This window comes from Miscanthus floridulus, chromosome 6 (genome assembly GCF_019320115.1).
Source record: "Miscanthus floridulus cultivar M001 chromosome 6, ASM1932011v1, whole genome shotgun sequence".
In the NCBI taxonomy this organism is placed as follows: domain Eukaryota; kingdom Viridiplantae; phylum Streptophyta; class Magnoliopsida; order Poales; family Poaceae; genus Miscanthus; species Miscanthus floridulus.
In genome coordinates this window covers 111,273,076-111,290,719 of record NC_089585.1, presented here as the reverse complement: position 1 = coordinate 111,290,719, position 17,644 = coordinate 111,273,076, and the positions used below count along the sequence as shown (strand labels likewise).

Genomic DNA, 17,644 nt, shown 5'->3' with positions numbered 1-17,644 from the left:
CATATAAAGATCATCTTCATCCAATCATATGAAAAATATACAATTTTTCTAAGGTTACGCCTGGCCGCGCCAGTCTAGATGGCGCGGCGCTACGGTGCTGCCGCGCCAACGGTAGCAGCGCGGCGAGGATTTTCATGTGGAAATCACTGTCCAACATGGCAGATCATGCCGCGCCTATGCATGTGGCGCGGCAGTGTGTTTTGATCTCACCATGGACTTTGGCGTGGCCAAAAGTGTTAGATTTGAAAATAAAAAAAACAATGGTGTTAGATTTTGAATTTGTTTAAAAAAGGTTAAAAATAAAACAAAAATTCACGCCAGTCCAGTAGTCCACGCCTCCACGGACCACACGGCCAGCGGCAGACGGCACCGAACAAGGGACTCACGCGCACGTAGGCAGTAGTCACGCACACGCCGCCGCGGCTCAGCCACGACTCCAAAAACAGCCGTCCACGTCGCTTCCCCGGTCCGCCTCACGCGCACGTAGGCAGTAGTCACGCACACGCCGCCGCGGCTCAGCCACGACTCCAAAAACAGCCGTCCACGTCGCTTCCCCGGTCCGCCGGCCACGCCCGCCGTTTTATACGCGACCTGGCGGCCGCACCCGGGTTGCGCACGCCGTTCCCCACGCCCCCCGCTCTCGGTTCCCTCGCCCCGCACCAGGCACGCTCACGCGCCGCGCACCGGATGGCCCCTGCTAACGTGCGCGCGGCGCAGGCCCCCAGCGCCGACCGCAGGTTAAGTACGCTGGTGCGCCACCTGCTGCCTTCCTCCCCACGAAGAACAGCAGCAGCAGCAGCAGCCGACACCTCCGCCACCCTCGAATCGTTCCCCACCATGGCGTCGCAGGGATCCTCCGTCTTCGCCGCACTCGCGCAGGCCCCAGAGGACCCCATCCTCGGAGTAAGTCCGTCTCCCCAGCCTCGCCTCTCCTTCCTGGCTTCCTCTCTCCCGGTGATCTGGCTGTCGCTGTCGGTCGCGCGGTTTCGACGCGATCGCGGGCCTCGTGGGTTTGTTCTCGTTTATCGGTGTTCGTTTGTTTTCTGGTGCAGGTGACCGTCGCCTACAATAAGGATCCCAGCCCCGTGAAGGTCAACCTCGGCGTCGGCGCCTACCGGACCGAGGTGAGATGAGTTTGGGGATTTGCTGTGAACCTTCTATGGCGCTTTCTGTTTTTTATTATTTGGATTGGAGATGAATTTGACGCCCCTGTTCCTATTCTGATCTGTGCAGGAAGGGAAGCCCCTGCTGCTGAATGTGGTCAGGCGCGCCGAGCAAATGCTGATCAATAATCCGTAAGTGTTATGTGAAATCCATATGATCCGCTTGGTTTCGTGATCGTGCCTCGGGGGTTATTGAACTTTCAGGCTTGAAGCTACTGCCCTCCGCCCAAGTGGAAACAAAATTGGATTTAGTTAGTCACTGGATCTAAAATCTGGATAACGCGCCTGTTAATCTGACTACTACTTTCATTCACCACCAGATTAATTATTGACTTGCCCTCTGTAATTGTAGGTGACCTTTCTGTTCTACGGTACATTTTGTTTCTATACTAGTTTTTTTAAATGAATTTTCTTCTACGATTGGAACTAGTATTTTTTTTTTCTTGCGACTGGGTCTGCTCTGTCCCACTGCCGTGTAAGATTCTCTTTCGTAGTCGACCTTGCAGTTGCTTCTATTGCTTTCCCTCCTTTCTTTTTGTGGTACCTGGGAAATTGACCTCAGTTTTGTCTGTGGGGGGAATGGTTTGTCGTTTGCAAGCACTGCAATGCTCCCTCTGTCCCTTTTTATAGTATTGTGTTGGTCAAACTTATGTTCGTGGAAAATATCTCCAAATAAGATTATTATAAAAATAGAGTTAACGAGCTTTCTAATGAGTAATGATACTAATTATGTGTCATAAATATTAATATTTTTTATATATTTGGTCAAAGTTGAGTAGGTTTTGTTAGTCGTTGAATTCTCACTCTTGGTAGCAGGAGAATTCTTACTCTTATCGAGAGAGGATGACACTAGGAGTTGGGGCAATTTTCTTGTCTATTTCTCACACAAACTCACACAAATGCCATACCAACCTGAGGGGTTGGGGTTACATATTTATAGGCTGCTAGCCAGCCAAGCATATGCCAAGATGCTAGTCTAAGATGCTAATATGTTGTCCTAGCTAAGATGCTGTCCTCTAGTCTAAGATGCTGTCCTCTAAGATGTTGTCCTCTAGTCTAAGATGTTGTCCTAAAAACAGAAAAATAGCCACAAGGACCATGTGAGCAGCACAGCCCCACAAAGACCAGCCACACATGAGACTTATCCATCATTCTCCCCCTAAGTCTTGTGCGTCGTCTTGTGAGAGAGTTGAACCATCCCGGTCCTGGAGCAGAGCTCAAGGAACTTGATCCTCCTAAGGGGCTTGGTGAACAGGTCCGCAAGCTGGTTCTTGGTGTTGATGTAGCTCGTCTTGATGCTCCCTTCCTCCAAACAGCCTCGGATGAAGTGGTACCTCGCCCGGATGTGCTTGTTGCGTTCGTGGAACACGGGGTTCTTTGCCAGGGCCAGAGCGGACTTGCTGTCCACCCTGAGCTCCACCGCTCTAGTGTCTCTGCCGAGGAGATCACCAAGCAGTCGAGCGAGCCAGAGCGCCTGAGTCGAAGCGGTGGAGGCCGCTATGTACTCGGCCTCGCAGCTGGACAGGGCCACCACCTGCTGCTTGACCGACTGCCAGCTAACGAGGCACTTGTCGAGGAAGAAGAGGATACCGCTCGTGCTCTTGCTGGTGTCGATGTCGCCGGCGTGGTCGCCGTCGCTGTACCCGACGAAGTGTGTCGCTCCAGGGCACCTCGGGTAGTAGAGGTCGTGGTCGAGAGTCCCCGCAACGTAGCGGATGATCCTCTTCACAGCCTGCTGGTGCTCCGTCGTCGGTCGCTGCATGAACCGACTAACGTAGCTGACGGAGAATGCCAAGTCCGGCCGTGTGTGGGCGAGGTAGCGAAGGCTCCCCACAAGACGCCGGTACTGCGTAGCGTCCACCTCCTCCGTCGTGCTGTCGCGGCTCAGCTTTAGCCTCTCCTCCATCGGAGTGAGAGCTGGGTTGCAGTCGGTGAGCCCAGCTAGCTCAACGACGCGCTTGGCGTAGGCGGTCTGTCGAAGCGTGATCCCAGAGTCATCCTGGTGCACCTCGATTCTCAGGTAGAAGGAGAGAGGCCCCAGGTCACTCATCTGGAAGGTGGCCTTCATCTCTTCCTTGAATCCTTGGTGCCGGTGATCCTGGTGCACCTCCGCATCCTTGGTGCCGGTGATCACCAAGTCGTCGACGTAGACACCCACCAGCAGGGCATTTCCTCCATTGCCCCGTCGGTAGATGGCCGCCTCGTGCGGGCTTTGCTCGAAGCCCATCCCCTTTAGCGTGGAATCCAACTTGGCATTCCACGCCCTCGGTGCCTGCCGCAAGCCATAGAGGGCCTTGCGCAGGCAGAGTACCTTGCCCTCCTTGCCGGGGATCGCAAATCCCGGCGGCTGGTGCACGTAGACCTCCTCCTTCAAGTCGCCGTTAAGGAACGCCGACTTGACGTCCATGTGATGAACACGCCAGCCCTCCAGGGCAGCTAGCGCAAGGAGTCGCACGGACTCTATTCGTGCCACGGGAGCAAAGGCGTCATCGAAGTCGACCCCCTCCTGCTGCACGAAACCTCGTGCCACCAAGCGAGCCTTGTGCTTGACGATGGCGCCGGCTTCATCCCTCTTCAGCTTGTACACCCACTTAAGGGTGATCGCGCGGTGACCACGAGGAAGGTCAGCAAGCTCCCAGGTGCGGTTCTTCTCAACCGCATCCATCTCCAACTGCATCGCGGCGCGCCATGCCGCGTGTCTCTCGGCCTCTGCATACGACCGAGGCTCGCCGTCGTCACACGCAAGGTGCAACTGCGCCTCCAGGTCGTGAGGCACCGGTCCCGGCACCGGCTGGTCGCCGAGAAGGTTCTCCATCGTACGGTACCGCAATGGCTCGCCGTCGTGGTACGCATCGATGCGCTCCTCGTCGTGAGAGAGCGGAGTAGGGAGCTCAACCGGGCTGTGCTCGATACGAGCTGGAGTAGACGTGCCCGGAGAGGTGCCTGTCAATGCTGGAGTGCGTGGCGTTGCCGGCTGTGGTGGAGCCGGTGAAGAACTCATCGCAGCCGAGGTCCTGGCTGAAGAGCGTGGTGCTGTCGGAGTAGCAGGCGCCGGGGTCGGTGGAGGCTCAAGGACTGGGGTAGACGCGCTCGCCGAAGAAGAGCCGCCTACTCCCCCAGCTCCCTCGAAGTGGACGTACTCGACAGTGAAGTCGTCGTACGTCGGAGCCGAGCCGTCGTCCACCGCCTTGTCCCACGCCCATCCTCGCCCTTCGTCGAACACAACGTCGCGCGCCGTGCGCACACGCTGTGTCTTCGGGTCGAGGATGCGGTAGGCCTTCGAGCCCTCCGCGTAGCCGATGAACACTCCAGGAGTGCTCCTGTCGTCGAGCTTGCTGATGTGGCCAAGCTCCTTGGCGAACGCGAGGCAGCCAAAGACCCGCAAGTGGGAGACCGCCGGCTTGCGCCCATGCCAAGCCTCGTACGGCGTCCTGCCGTCGAGCGCCTTGGTAGGCGAGCGGTTGAGGATATAGACGGCCGTCACCACCGCCTCTCCCTAGAAGACAGCCGGCATCCCCCTCTGCTTGAGGAGGGCCCGAGCCATCCCCACAACCGTCTGGTTGCGCCGCTCGACGACGCCGTTCTGCTGCGGGCTATACGGCGCGGAGTAGTGGCGCTGAATGCCCTCGTCAGCGCAGTATGACGCGAATTCAGCCGCCGTGAATTCGCCGCCGTTGTCGGTGCGCAGCACGCGCAGCTTGCGGCCGCACTCCGCCTCCGCAGCAGCCTGCGCGCGCCTGATGGCGTCCGTAGCCTCTCCCTTGCTGCCGAGGACCATCACCCACATGTAGCGGGAGAGGTCGTCGACGAGCAGCAGGAAGTAGCGTCGTCCTTCCGGTGTGGCCGGTGTCACTGGGCCACACAAGTCCCCGTGCACAAGCTCGAGCATCTCCTTGGCTCAAAAGCTAGCCCGCTGTGGAAAGGGGAGTCGCCTCTGCTTCGTCAACATGCAGACGTCGCAGAGCTGCTCCACATCGTCGAGGCACGGCAGGCCTCACACCATCTCCGTGGCACTGAGCCGCTTCAGGGCCTCAAAGTGAAGGTGCCCGAAACGCTCGTGCCATTGCCACGCCTCGTCGTCCCGACGAGCAGCGAGACAGAGGGGTTGTGCCACCTGCACGTTAAGGACGTAGAGTCGATTTGCGCTTCTGGATACCTTGGCAAGAAGGCGACGACGACGATCCCAAATCCTCATGACTCCGTCCTCAACCACCACGCGTGAACCATTCTCATCCAGCTGTCCCAAGCTGATGATGGAGTTCCTCAACGCGGGGATGTAGTAGACTCCGGTGAGCAGCCTGTGCTCACCAGACACGGTGGTGAAGATGACGGAGCCGACGTCCTTGATCTTCACGCCGGAGGCATCCCCAAACTTGACGGAGCCTCGGACGCTAGAGTCAAGCTCGGTGAAGAACTCCCATCGACCGGTCATGTGATGGGTGGCGCCGGTGTCGAGGCACCACCTGTCAGTCTTGTCGTTGCCGGAGCTGTCGCCGAGGAGGGCGTGTGCTTTTGGCTCGTCGAGGTGGAGGAGAGCCGCTGCGGCCGGTGCCGCTGGAGGTAGCTCGATGCTGGCATGTGCCATGAATAGAGCCGGCTCCTCCTCCGCCTGTGCGACGTGGGCCTGGCCGCGTCGTGGCTGTCGACAGTCCTTGGCCCAATGGCCAAGCTGGCCGCAGTTGCGGCAGGTGTCGTCTCGTGCCGGCTTGTGCCTGCCGGCGACGCCGCCCTGGGTGCCTCCGCGGGCATCACCCTCGGCACGTCCTCGCACCCCGGCCTGGTCGTCTCTGCGCGGCTTGCCACGCCTGCGGCCGCCTGTCGCGGAAGAAGGCTCCCCCTTCCTCCGGTCACCTTGGCTGGCAAGCCACTGCTCCCGAGTGAGAAGGAGCTTCCCGCCAGTGGTGATGGGCCCCGAGAGGGACTGTGGCTCATCGCTGTCGACGACCTTGAGGCGACCTATCGCCTCCTCGATCGACATCGTGGAGAGATCCAGCAGAGACTCGATCGATCGAGCCATCTGCTTGTACTTCTCGGGGACGCAGCAGAAGAGCTTTTCGACAGCTCTCTCCTCGCCGTAGGTGTCGTCGCCGAACTGCACCATTTTTTGCAACAGAGTGTTGAGACGGAGAGCAAAGTCATCAACGTCCTCACCTGGCTTGAAGGTCAGGTTCTCCCACTCCTTGCGAAGTGCCTGCAGTGTGGACTTGCGGGCGCGGTCGCTGCCGATGCGTGCCGCAGCGATGGCGTCCCAAGCCTCCTTGGCAGTTCGCTTGCTGGTAAACGAGAACTGCATCTCGGGCGGACTGCAGCGATGAGAGCATCCAGCGCCCGTCGATCTAGGTCGTAGTCGACATCGCCATACCGGACTGCCGCCCACATGTGCCGCACTTGGAGCTTTACCCTCATCACCGCAGCCCACTCGACGTAGTTGGTCTTGGCGAGGGTAGGCCACCCACCGCCGGGACCGACGTCCCTGACAACAGCCTGGAGCCCGTGGTAACCACGGTACCGATCCGGGGAGAGAGAGCCACGCTGCCTGTGAAGGCCGCGCTCTCCATCGACCCGTCCGCCACCGTTGCCGTGCGCGCCTCCTCCAGGAGCACCGCCGCCATGCGCGCCTCCTCCAGGAGCGCCGCCAGCGCGTCCGCGCCTGTCTGGGCTGCCGCCGCGCTCGTGGGCGTGCGCGGCTGCCCCAGGAGCGCCACCGCCGTGTGCGTCTCCTTCAGGAGCGCCGCCAGCGCGTCCGCGCCTGTCTGGGCTGCCGCCACGCTCGTGGGCGTGCGCGGCTGCCCACTGCGCCGCCCGCGCTCGCGCTGCCTCCTTCTCTAGCAGCTCGAGGTCCGCGTCGGCAGTGTCGTCAGCGGAAATGGAGCTGCCGATGCTGCCGCGCAGAGCCTCGACCTCTGCTGCCGCCGCACGCGCTGCATTCGCCGCCGCCGCTGCTTCCGCCTCCGCTCTGGCTGCTGCCAGCTCCGTCGCTGCCAGCCTCGACGCCCTTGCCGCCGCTGTAGCGGTCTCTGCCGCCGCTCGCTCGCGTTCCTCTGCCGCGGCAAGTTCGGCCTCCTGCCGACGCCGCGTGCTCGAGGCGACCGAGCGCTGAGACTGCCCTGCGGACATGACGCGCTACCGGGGGCTGCTGCGTGGGGAGAGGGCTGCTTCAGACTGCTCGTCTGCGCGGGGGAGGACGTGAGCAGGAGCGGCCGGAGCTGCTGCTCGCAGCTGGGGCTGTTGTGTGGTTGGGAGAGGAGATGAGCAGGAGATGCTCAGGCTACAGGATAATACGGTTCTGATACCACTTGTTAGTCGCTGAATTCTCACTCTTGGTAGTAGGAGAATTTTTACTCTCATCGAGAGAGGATGACACTAGGAGTTGGGGCAATTTTCTTGTCTATTTCTCACACAAACTCACACAAATGCCATACCAACCTGAGGGGTTGTGGTTACATATTTATAAGCTGCTAGCCAGCCAAGCATATGCCAAGATGCTAGTCTAAGATGCTAATATGCTGTCCTAGCTAAGATGTTGTCCTCTAGTCTAAGATGCTGTCCTAAAAACAGAAAAACAGCCACAAGGACCATGTGAGCAGCACAGCCCCACAAAGACCAGCCACACATGAGACTTATCCATCAGGTTTGACTTCTTGAGAAGCGAAAGTGGATAAAAGGGTGCGGAGGGAGTATTAGGTCAGTCTCAGTGGGGGTTTCATGTCTCGATTTTCAAAGTACTCATATTTTGGAAGCTGAGCGTGTAGAAGAGTTTTGTCCCCGTGAAACTGTCTCTACTCCCATGAAACGAAACTTTCAGCATCTCTCTCTTCATTAATACAGTGCCATGTCATCATATTTAATACGGCCTCGTGTGTGTATAAGCCTCTGCATGCGGTAAACTGTCGGTGTGGAAGATATTTGAAGCTGTATTTTAAACATGACTTTCTTCCTATTTCTAGGTCACGTGTCAAGGAGTACCTACCAATCACCGGTTTGGCTGAATTCAATAAGCTGAGCGCTAAGCTTATCTTTGGTGCTGACAGGTATTTTTCTGTTTGACTTTCATTTATTTTTCTAACATTGGCGATATTTGTGGTTCAACTGCTCCGAATGGTTATGTTGCTAACTGTGAATTCCTACTGCTGAAGTTTCATTACATAAAAATAAGTTCCCTGGCCACCGGTCATCTCAGGTTTTATTTAGGGAGCTGATTGTGTTTTTTCTTTACAAATGGAACAGTCCTGCTATTCAGGAGAATAGGGTTACTACAGTGCAGTGCCTATCGGGTACTGGTTCTTTAAGAGTTGGAGGTGAATTTCTTGCAAGGCACTATCATGAGGTTAAGAACTTTTCCTGCTCCTTTCTGTTTTGCTGCTTCCCGATTTTAATGCATGATTGCTAGATCATACAAATATATTCCAGCGCACTATCTACATCCCGCAACCAACCTGGGGAAATCACCCAAAAGTCTTCACCTTATCTGGATTGACTGTTAGGAGCTACCGCTACTATGATCCTGCGACCCGTGGTCTTGACTTCAAAGGTATGGATTTCATTTTTCATGCTAGATCTGTTAGAATGCTTTAATAATGCGAATATGCTAGGAACATTTAAAACTTTATTATATGTTTTATATTTGCAAATTATGTCATGGCTCTGTCATTGACCCAAATTTTGTTTTGTTTTACAGGACTCTTGGAAGACCTCAGTTCTGCTCCTTCAGGTTCAATTGTACTGCTGCATGCCTGTGCCCACAACCCTACTGGAGTAGATCCTACCATTGATCAGTGGGAACAGATTAGGCAGCTGATGAGATCAAAATCACTGCTTCCGTTCTTTGACAGTGCCTACCAAGTATGCCGACGTACAGAGTCAGAATTGACTTGACATTGCAAAAACACATCTGATTCCTATACACTAATCATCACATAATTTGTTGATTTTTGTTAACATAATAGGGCTTTGCGAGTGGAAGTCTTGACAAAGATGCTCAGCCAGTGCGAATGTTTGTTGCTGATGGTGGTGAATTGCTCATGGCTCAGAGCTATGCTAAGAACATGGGATTGTACGGAGAGCGTGTTGGTGCTTTGAGCATTGTAAGATATCTTAACTCTTGCTCTTGTTGGTTTCACTTTAGTTCATCATGATCTCAAGGTTGTTGGCATCTTCCTCTGGTGTTCTGATATTACTATGTTTACCATCCATCTTGTGAGCTTAATGCTATAGGAGTGATTGATGTGTGGAAAATTCTGTCACATCCCTTCAAATGTGCCTCTTTATTTTCCTACTTGTTTTGAGATATGTCAGTTCCTATAGCTTGTATCTGTTTCATTATCGGAAATAAGAAGTGCATTGTTGTGGACGGTTTAAGTTGTCAATCACTTGTAGCCACTGGTGCCTAAAATTTTAGCCTTTTGCTAGGATTGAATTCTTTCGCATCCTTAGAATATTATATTGATGTAGATATGTATTAGCTTTTAATGTTACAGGGGACAACTATTTACTTCCACCAGTTCCAAAAATATTTGACTAGTTGTTACTTATAAGGTTATGCATAACTTTATGCCTTTGTTGAATGATGCTGCTGCTTTTCCTACATGGTGCCCTTCTGAACAGTCTTTTATGCCACAGAGTGTCCATTCATTGTAACTTCATGTTTCAGGTATGTGGAAGTGCCGATGTAGCTGTTAGGGTTGAAAGTCAACTCAAACTTGTGATCAGGCCTATGTATTCAAACCCCCCTCTTCATGGTGCCTCTATTGTGGCTACCATACTCAGGGACAGGTATATTCTTGTTATTGCAGTGCTATATTTAGAGGTGGGTCCAAGAATAATACAAAGTGGTTACTTCCTGTTCATTGACTGTATTTATTTAATTTTTCAGTGAGATGTTCAACGAATGGACTCTAGAACTGAAGGCCATGGCTGATAGGATCATTAGCATGAGGCAACAGCTATTTGATGCGCTGAAATCCAGAGGTACTTGTTTCTAGCAATTGCTCTCTCTTTTTCTACAAAATATGGTTAGATGTTGTTTGCAATGTAGCTTAGCATTTTTTCCTTACCATTTCTTTCATGATCTTGTATTGCAACTATGCAACTCTTGGTGCAAATGTTTTTCTTTTGTCCTGGATTAATGTGGCTGCTTCAAGGCAAGCTATGTAGCTATTGCTGCATCTAAGATATCTTGGGTTATCAGAATCTATACAAAATAAGAGAACTTCCTCTTGTTACCTTCTCAGTTGATTTCTCAAGAAATTGTATCTGACCTTAAAATAGTGTATCAATCTGTGTGACTTACTTGGGGGAGCACTATTAATCTGTGTTTGGAATGTTTCTATTGATTTATTCGAATTGAAAGGCCATAATGTTACGTCTGGTTTGCACTAGTCCAGAAATTATGATAATTCAATCTCAATATATTGTTCCTTTCTTTTGTCTTTTGTTCAAGTGGAAAGGTTTTGGGTTCTATCACAATGGCACTCAGTCTTGTTAATAACGTGCAGGAACCCCTGGAGATTGGAGCCACATCATTAAGCAAATTGGGATGTTTACTTTCACTGGGCTGAATAGCGAGCAAGTGGCATTCATGAGGCAGGAATACCACATTTATATGACATCTGATGGGTAATTGTCTATTTAACTTTTATAAGTATATAGCTCTCTGCACTGGGTACGCCCTTATAGCTGTACTCTTGTATTTTTTTCGTCTTGTTACTACTTAACAGTGGCTGGCCACATTGGAGTTCTTATTATTCTATTTGCCTTTTTTTTCTAATTCACAAGTTGGAGTATAGACCGTTTAGTCACTTGTTGTCTTAATATGTTACTCCCTCCATTTTTAAATATTTGACATCTAGGAAAGCTAATATTTTTTGTTCGAACTGAGGTAAACCCATTTCCGCCATCACAACGGAAATACAAAAGTTTGTAGAAAAAGTAACATTGAACCAGAAGAAAAGGCCTAATGAGGGCTATGCCTAAGTGCCTAACTGGACTCAGGCTGTCAGACAATCTCAGGGAAAGGGATACTAGGATAACTTCTACCATTTGCAGAATGAAACAAAAGCACCAAAGCCTCCCAGGTGATAACATACATTCCCAACAAATCCTATTACAAAACGCTAGAAAGGCTGGAGACCTGCTGCCCAGTCTAGCAACATCGATTCATGGCAAGCAGCTTGCTGCCAAGTCTTCCCAATCCCAGCCCTCCTCCCTCAATTTGCAGGGTCGCCTGATCCATGTTTGATGGATTCCCCAGCAGTCTTGATGGCACCTGCAGCATGACGTTTCATACTTTCACCCCTTCGAGTAGCCTCTCTTGATCCTCCTTTAGAGTATAAACGTGTCCAATATTGCATAAGTGCACATGCATAACAAAGGTTCTCAATAGGTTTTTTAATCAATTTTCCTTCTTGTTCCTTGTTTTCCAAGTAGCCCAGCATATTGTTGCCAATCCCAGAGTGTAAGGCATTGAACCATTAGGAAAGCTAATATGACAAGCTAATTAGTTCAAAAATGAATTATTAGCTTGTCCTAAACATCATATTACTTTTAAGATCATATCATTGAACAATCTTGATCGGCACTATTTGATATTGATCTATGACTAGGTTTCGTTTTCTCACCACCCTATAATGGAAGTCCGAACTGTCACTGCTATATTGACAATGTATATATTCTTCTTGCAGGAGGATCAGCATGGCTGGTTTGAGCATGAGGACTGTGCCCCATCTTGCAGATGCCATACACGCAGCAGTTACTCAACTGAAATGAGGACAGTATGGCAGCTTTCGTGAATAAAATCTGAATCACCTACAACAATGTTCTAAGGACTCAGCCGGCGGTATTTACTGGCTGACCTACTGTAATCTGCCTTGAAATAGGAGTACGGTTTTTTACTCTGTTGTTGGAGCAGTTTTGTACTGGCAGATTCAAATTCAAATATTATATGGTCATAAGGTGCTTTCGGAACTCCAAATAAATACGCGCATGCAATTTTGCTCCACCGGTGCTAAATGTTTATCCTACAACAACCTGCAGTAGTTTTGAAAGCTGGTCTTTGCCTACTGTATGGTTCCTCTGCTCAGAAGCTTTCTAATTGTTGTATGTTACTACTTGCTCTTCGTGACAGCCAAGGGTGAAAAATATGATTCTAGATTTTACTTCGTGCTTGCAGTACCTTGCCGTCGTTTATCGCAAATTCAAGCGAACTATGACCCAGCGGTCGTGGTCCATAAGCGTCCATGAGTTTTTTTTTTCCTCGCATTTTTCTTCCCCTTTTTTTCCTTTGCTTTTTTTATTTTTCACACTAACCTACCTATTTTTCTCCTATAGACTATATACTATGAACAATTTTTAGCTTGGGAAGTTTCTACAGAATATATTATATAAAAAAATATGCTGGACAAGTTGTGTATAACTTTTGAAAAATATTGAACAACAAAAAAGTTGTGTATGTTATTGTAAAATTTGTTATATAAAAGTTGCTTTACAAAAGTTTAGTTATGTAAGAATTTTTATGAAAAGTTGTCACTATAGCTAGTCTATAAAATTGTGGTGATAAGTTATGTCTGATAAAATATTATGTACAAAAGTTATTGGTACAACTTCGTAACTTTCGAAAAATAAAAAACTATGGAAATATTTTTTAAAAATGAAAAGGGAAGTAGTGGGGTTTACTGATTGTTCATTGGTAGGTTTCAAAATTTCAATGAAATTTCACCAAACTTTCATGAATTTCGTGGGTGACTGAAAGAAAAATCTAGAATTTCATAGTACACTAATATATGTGCTATATAACTCTGTACTCATATTTTCTATTGTTTATGTTGAATATTCTTCTACTTAATATATATGTAGTCATAAATTATGCTATATTTTATTTCGATCTAAAAAGTTTTAAAAGAATCATACTTCATATTTAAGTCTCTAAAAAATTTCAGCCAAATTTTAGTTGAATTTCATTAAACCCTGTTCACTGGTTTCTAATCTAGCAAACGTTTTTTGATTAGTGGAGATGGTCGCAGCACTTGTGTTTCTTTGCTCAGTTTTTTTTAAAGGACGGCACAAGCTTTGCCGTAATTTTTATTAGACGGAGAAAAGACAAAAAAAAAAGGTTTTAGTACAACACACATACTCGCCTAAGTGCTTCAGCCGGGATCGTAAGAAATACCAAAACAAGATAAAAAGTCTGAAATCACCACCGACCGAAATAAAAACCGACTAAAGCGCAACCCGCTAACACCTAACAACAACAAAGGCCCCTTAGGGAGCAACCGAAACTGATAACCATGTCGACTAACTCGAGGACGTTCTAGGAACCATTGCCATGTTGTATTGGTTGATATCATCCTTGCATAAGATGGCTACTTCTCTTGGTCTTCTGTTGGAAAGTTCTTCTGTTACGCTCCTTCCAAATATGCCACCAGAAATATATAATGATTCCATTTGCTCAGTTTATTGCTTGAAAATGGAGACAGCGGTTTCCATGCTTCTATGTGTTTGGATTGTGCGTTTATTTCGTGCCTGATTATATATATATTTTTGTAATCTTATATATATATATATATATATATATATATATATATATATATGTGTGTGTGTGTGTGTCAGCGACCTATTCTACAGGAATTAGTTAGCTAGCATAAGACCAGTTCCTTCAGTTGTAATCCAAACGCATAGCGTCGGTAGCCTGGTCCTCAGCTGATCCAAGTATATAGGAGTCTGTTAGTTTTACTTGGCTAGCATTGACAGGCACCTTGTATATGTACCTGTACATTGCACAATGAATGATTTGAGCGTTCATTCATCTCACATGGTATCAGCTTAATTTCGATCCCCACCCACCTGCTTCCGCTCCTCTCAGCCCACCCCCTGCTTCTGCTCCTCCCAGCCATGGCAACCTCCCCTGGGTCTGCTCACTCGTCGGCCACAAACCCATTCGCCGGGCCTGCTGATCCCGCTCCACCCTCTGCCTCCACTCTTGTCTTGCTCAATATCCGAAGCCATGTTCCTGTCGTTCTCTCCTCTGACGATGGAAACTTCAGGCAATGGCGTTCCTTCATCGAGCTCACCATAAAAAAAATTCGGCCTCCTCAACCACATCGACGGCACAGTGGATGCCGCCGCCATGATCGACGACGCCGAATGGCTCTAGGTCGACGCCTGCATCGTCTCCTGGCTATATAACACCGTGTCCAAGGAGATATGGAACGATGTCAACCGGCCCAACGCCAACGCCTACTCCACCTGGATGGCGATCATCGGCCAATTCCTCGACAACAGCTTGCAGCGCGCCGTGTATGCCCAACAGGAGTTCCATAGCCTGTTCCAGGGTGACATGGGCATCGGCGAGTACTGCGGCCGCCTCAAGCGCCTCGCCGACACGCTCTACGACTGCGGCGCCGCCGTCTTCGATCCGGCTCTCGTCATCAACACCCTGCGCGGGCTAAACAACAAGTTCAGCCAGGCGATTGCTGTTCTCTCCACCATGAACCCTCCACCCACATTCCTCTACACAAAATCCTATCTCCTGCAGGAAGAACATCGGATCCGGCATTCCCACCATATGGAGGCGCAAACTGCTCTTCTTGCATCGACCGCGAACACCTCTGCCTCCAAGACTGCCACGCCCACTCCACCAAAACTCCCCGCGGCCAGCAACGGCGCCAATGACCGTCGCAAGAAGCGCAAGGCCTCTGATGGTCGCAATCGACAGAACACCTCCGGCAGCCACGGCGCTGGCGGTCCTCAGATGCATCGCGGCGGCGCTCCACCACCACAGTGGGCCTCTGCCCACAACCCATGGCAGGGTGTCGTCCAGGCGTGGCCCATGAACACGTGGAGACCCAGCGTTCTTGGATCACGTCCCAGCGTCAACCCCCCACACGCCATGGCAGCCCTCTCCGCTCCATCGACCGATGCTGCCTTCCACGCCGGATCTTCGGGAGCTGTGCCGGCCGGCCTCTACTCCGCCCTCAACAATATGTCCATCAACAACCCCGGCGGCGGCGGCACCGGATGGTTCCTCGATACGGGCACCACAGCACACATGGCCTCCAATTCCGGTATCCTCAGCTCCCCTCCCAACCCCACTGTTCACCGTCAAATTATTGTCGGCAACGGCCAGTCCTTCCCAGCACACTGTACTGGCACTGCCTCCATCCCAACCTCTGCTTCTTCTTTACAACTTTGAAATGTCCTCATTGCTCCTCAACTTGTTAAGAATCTTATTTCAGTTCGTGCTCTAACCCGTGACAACTCCGTTTCTGTTGAATTTGATCCATGGGGTTTCTCCATCAAGGACCTTCGCACCAAGATGGCACTCCTCCGATGTGATTCGTCCGGCGAACTCTACCCCCTTCGTCAGCATCCCACCACACCGGCACGCCCAGCGACTGCTCTCCTGGCTTCCAACGACAGCAGTCTTTGGCATGCTCGCCTCGGCCACCCTGGTCATGGCACGCTCCAGCGCCTGTCCCCCTCCATCGGTCTGTCGTGTTCCAAGTCGAGTCGACACACTTGTGATGCCTGTCGACGCGGCAAACTTGTTCGATTACCTTTTAGCGATTCTAATAATATTTCAGCATTTCCCTTTCAACTTTTGCATTGTGATGTCTGGACTTCACCTATATTGAGCAATTCCGGTTTCAAATTATATCTTGTCATTTTGGATGATTTCTCACACTACGCCTGGACGTTTCCCCTGCGCCACAAATCAGATGTTCTACCAACACTCATCTCTTTTCATGCGTTCGTGCAAACACAGTTCCAAGTACCCATCATGTGCTTCCAAACCGACAATGGCAAAGAGTTTGATAACTCGGCATCTCGTGCGTTCTTCGCCACGCACGGAATTGTGCTCCGTCTCACCTGCCCATATACGTCACAGCAGAATGGACATGCCGAACGCATACGCGACCCCGACTGGCTAGCTGCGATGCAAGCCGAATTCAACGCGCTGCAGCTCAACGGCACGTGGACGCTCGTGCCTCGACCTGAACGTGCCAACATCATCACCGGAAAATGGTTGTTCAAGAACAAGCTGCATCCTGATGGGAGTTTGGAACGCCGCAAAGCCCGATGTGTCGTGCGGGGTTTCTCACAATGACCAGGCGTCGACTTCCACCAGACATTCTCACCCGTTGTCAAGCCTGCGACGATCAGAAATGTGCTCCATCTGGCGGCCACAAGACGGTGGCCTGTACACCAACTCGACGTCAAGAACGCGTTCCTGCATGGCGATCTTGCCGAACGCGTCTATTGTCATCAACCCGCCGGCTTCGTCGACGCAAACCACCCCGACCACGTATGCCTACTGGTCAAGTCCCTCTACGGACTCAAGCAGGCGCCGAGGGCATGGTTCCTGCGACTCGGCAACCATCTCCTCAGCATGGGCTTCACCGCGTCAGGCTCGGACTCCTCCCTGTTCATCTACAAGCAAGGAACAAACACGGCGTATCTCCTTGTGTACGTTGACGACATCATACTCACTGCGTCGTCGAGTCCACTTCTGCACCAAGTCGTTGATAAACTCTGTCAAGCCTTCGCGATCAAAGACCTTGGTGAGCTACATTTCTTCCTCGGTGTACAGGTGAAACGTGATGCTGCTGGCTTCCACCTCAACCAGGCACAGTACACAGAAGAGATCCAGTACACAGAAGAGATCCTGGAACGGGCGGGAATGTCAAATTGTAAACCGGCCACAACTCCGGTTGAAGTCAAGCCCAAGCTATCAGCACACGACGGCGAGGCTGCGACCGACAGCACGTTCTACCGCAGCATCACCGGCGCCCTACAGTATCTCACTCTCTCGCGCCCGGATATCGCCTATGGTGTGAACCAGGCGTGTCTTCATATGCATGCTCCCCGAGATGTGCACTGGAACCTCGTCAAGCGCATACTACGTTATCTTCGCGGAACCATCAAGCACGGCATCACCATTTCAGCAACTCCATCGACAACACTGAAGGTATACTCCGATGCCGATTGGGCTGGCTGCCCAAACACTCGGCGGTCGACATCCGGCTACTGCGTATTCCTTGGTGACTCCCTCGTGTCATGGTCGTCCAAGCGACGGACCACGGTCTCACGATCGAGTGCCGAGGCCGAATACAGAGCAGTAGCAAACGCCGCTGCGGAGTGTTGCTGGTTACACAATCTTCTTCGAGAGCTCCACGTCGTCGTCGACAGAGCCACGGTGATTTACTGCGACAACGTCTCTGCTGTATATCTCTCTGAGAATCCAATACACCATCAGAGGACAAAGCATATAGAGCTTGACATACATTTTGTGCAAGAGAAGGTCGCCCTAGGGCAATTCCAAGTGCTGCACATACCTACCAGGTACCAATTTGCGGACATCACGACTAAAGGACTACCGACGCCATTGTTCACTGAATTCAGGGACAGTTTGTGTATTCGATCACACGAAGCTACAACTGCGGGGGGTGTCAGCGACCTATTCTACAGGAATTAGTTAGCTAGCATAA

The 17,644-nt window shown here is 51.1% G+C and overlaps 3 protein-coding genes across 3 annotated transcripts; all 3 read left to right on the top strand.

Moving 5' to 3' along the window:
• The first annotated feature begins 596 nt into the window (after positions 1–596).
• On the top strand, positions 597–12,170 carry LOC136456585 (aspartate aminotransferase, cytoplasmic-like). The gene is made up of 12 exons (XM_066456502.1): positions 597–903; positions 1,053–1,124; positions 1,234–1,295; positions 8,111–8,194; positions 8,391–8,490; positions 8,574–8,694; positions 8,842–9,005; positions 9,110–9,247; positions 9,814–9,935; positions 10,036–10,130; positions 10,658–10,778; positions 11,843–12,170. The coding sequence occupies exons 1-12, from the start codon at positions 688–690 to the stop codon at positions 11,925–11,927; spliced, it is 1,380 nt and encodes a 459-aa protein (XP_066312599.1). The 5' UTR covers positions 597–687; the 3' UTR covers positions 11,928–12,170.
• A 1,892-nt stretch (positions 12,171–14,062) lies between these two features.
• On the top strand, positions 14,063–15,618 carry LOC136459052 (uncharacterized). The gene is made up of 2 exons (XM_066458955.1): positions 14,063–15,220; positions 15,457–15,618. Exons 1-2 carry the CDS (start codon positions 14,407–14,409, stop codon positions 15,489–15,491), a joined length of 849 nt encoding a protein of 282 aa, XP_066315052.1. The 5' UTR covers positions 14,063–14,406; the 3' UTR covers positions 15,492–15,618.
• A 927-nt stretch (positions 15,619–16,545) lies between these two features.
• LOC136461013 (uncharacterized mitochondrial protein AtMg00810-like) lies at positions 16,546–17,631 on the top strand. The gene has a single exon (XM_066460498.1). The coding sequence runs from the start codon at positions 16,546–16,548 to the stop codon at positions 17,629–17,631; it is 1,086 nt and encodes a 361-aa protein (XP_066316595.1).
• Positions 17,632–17,644: the final 13 nt, after the last annotated feature.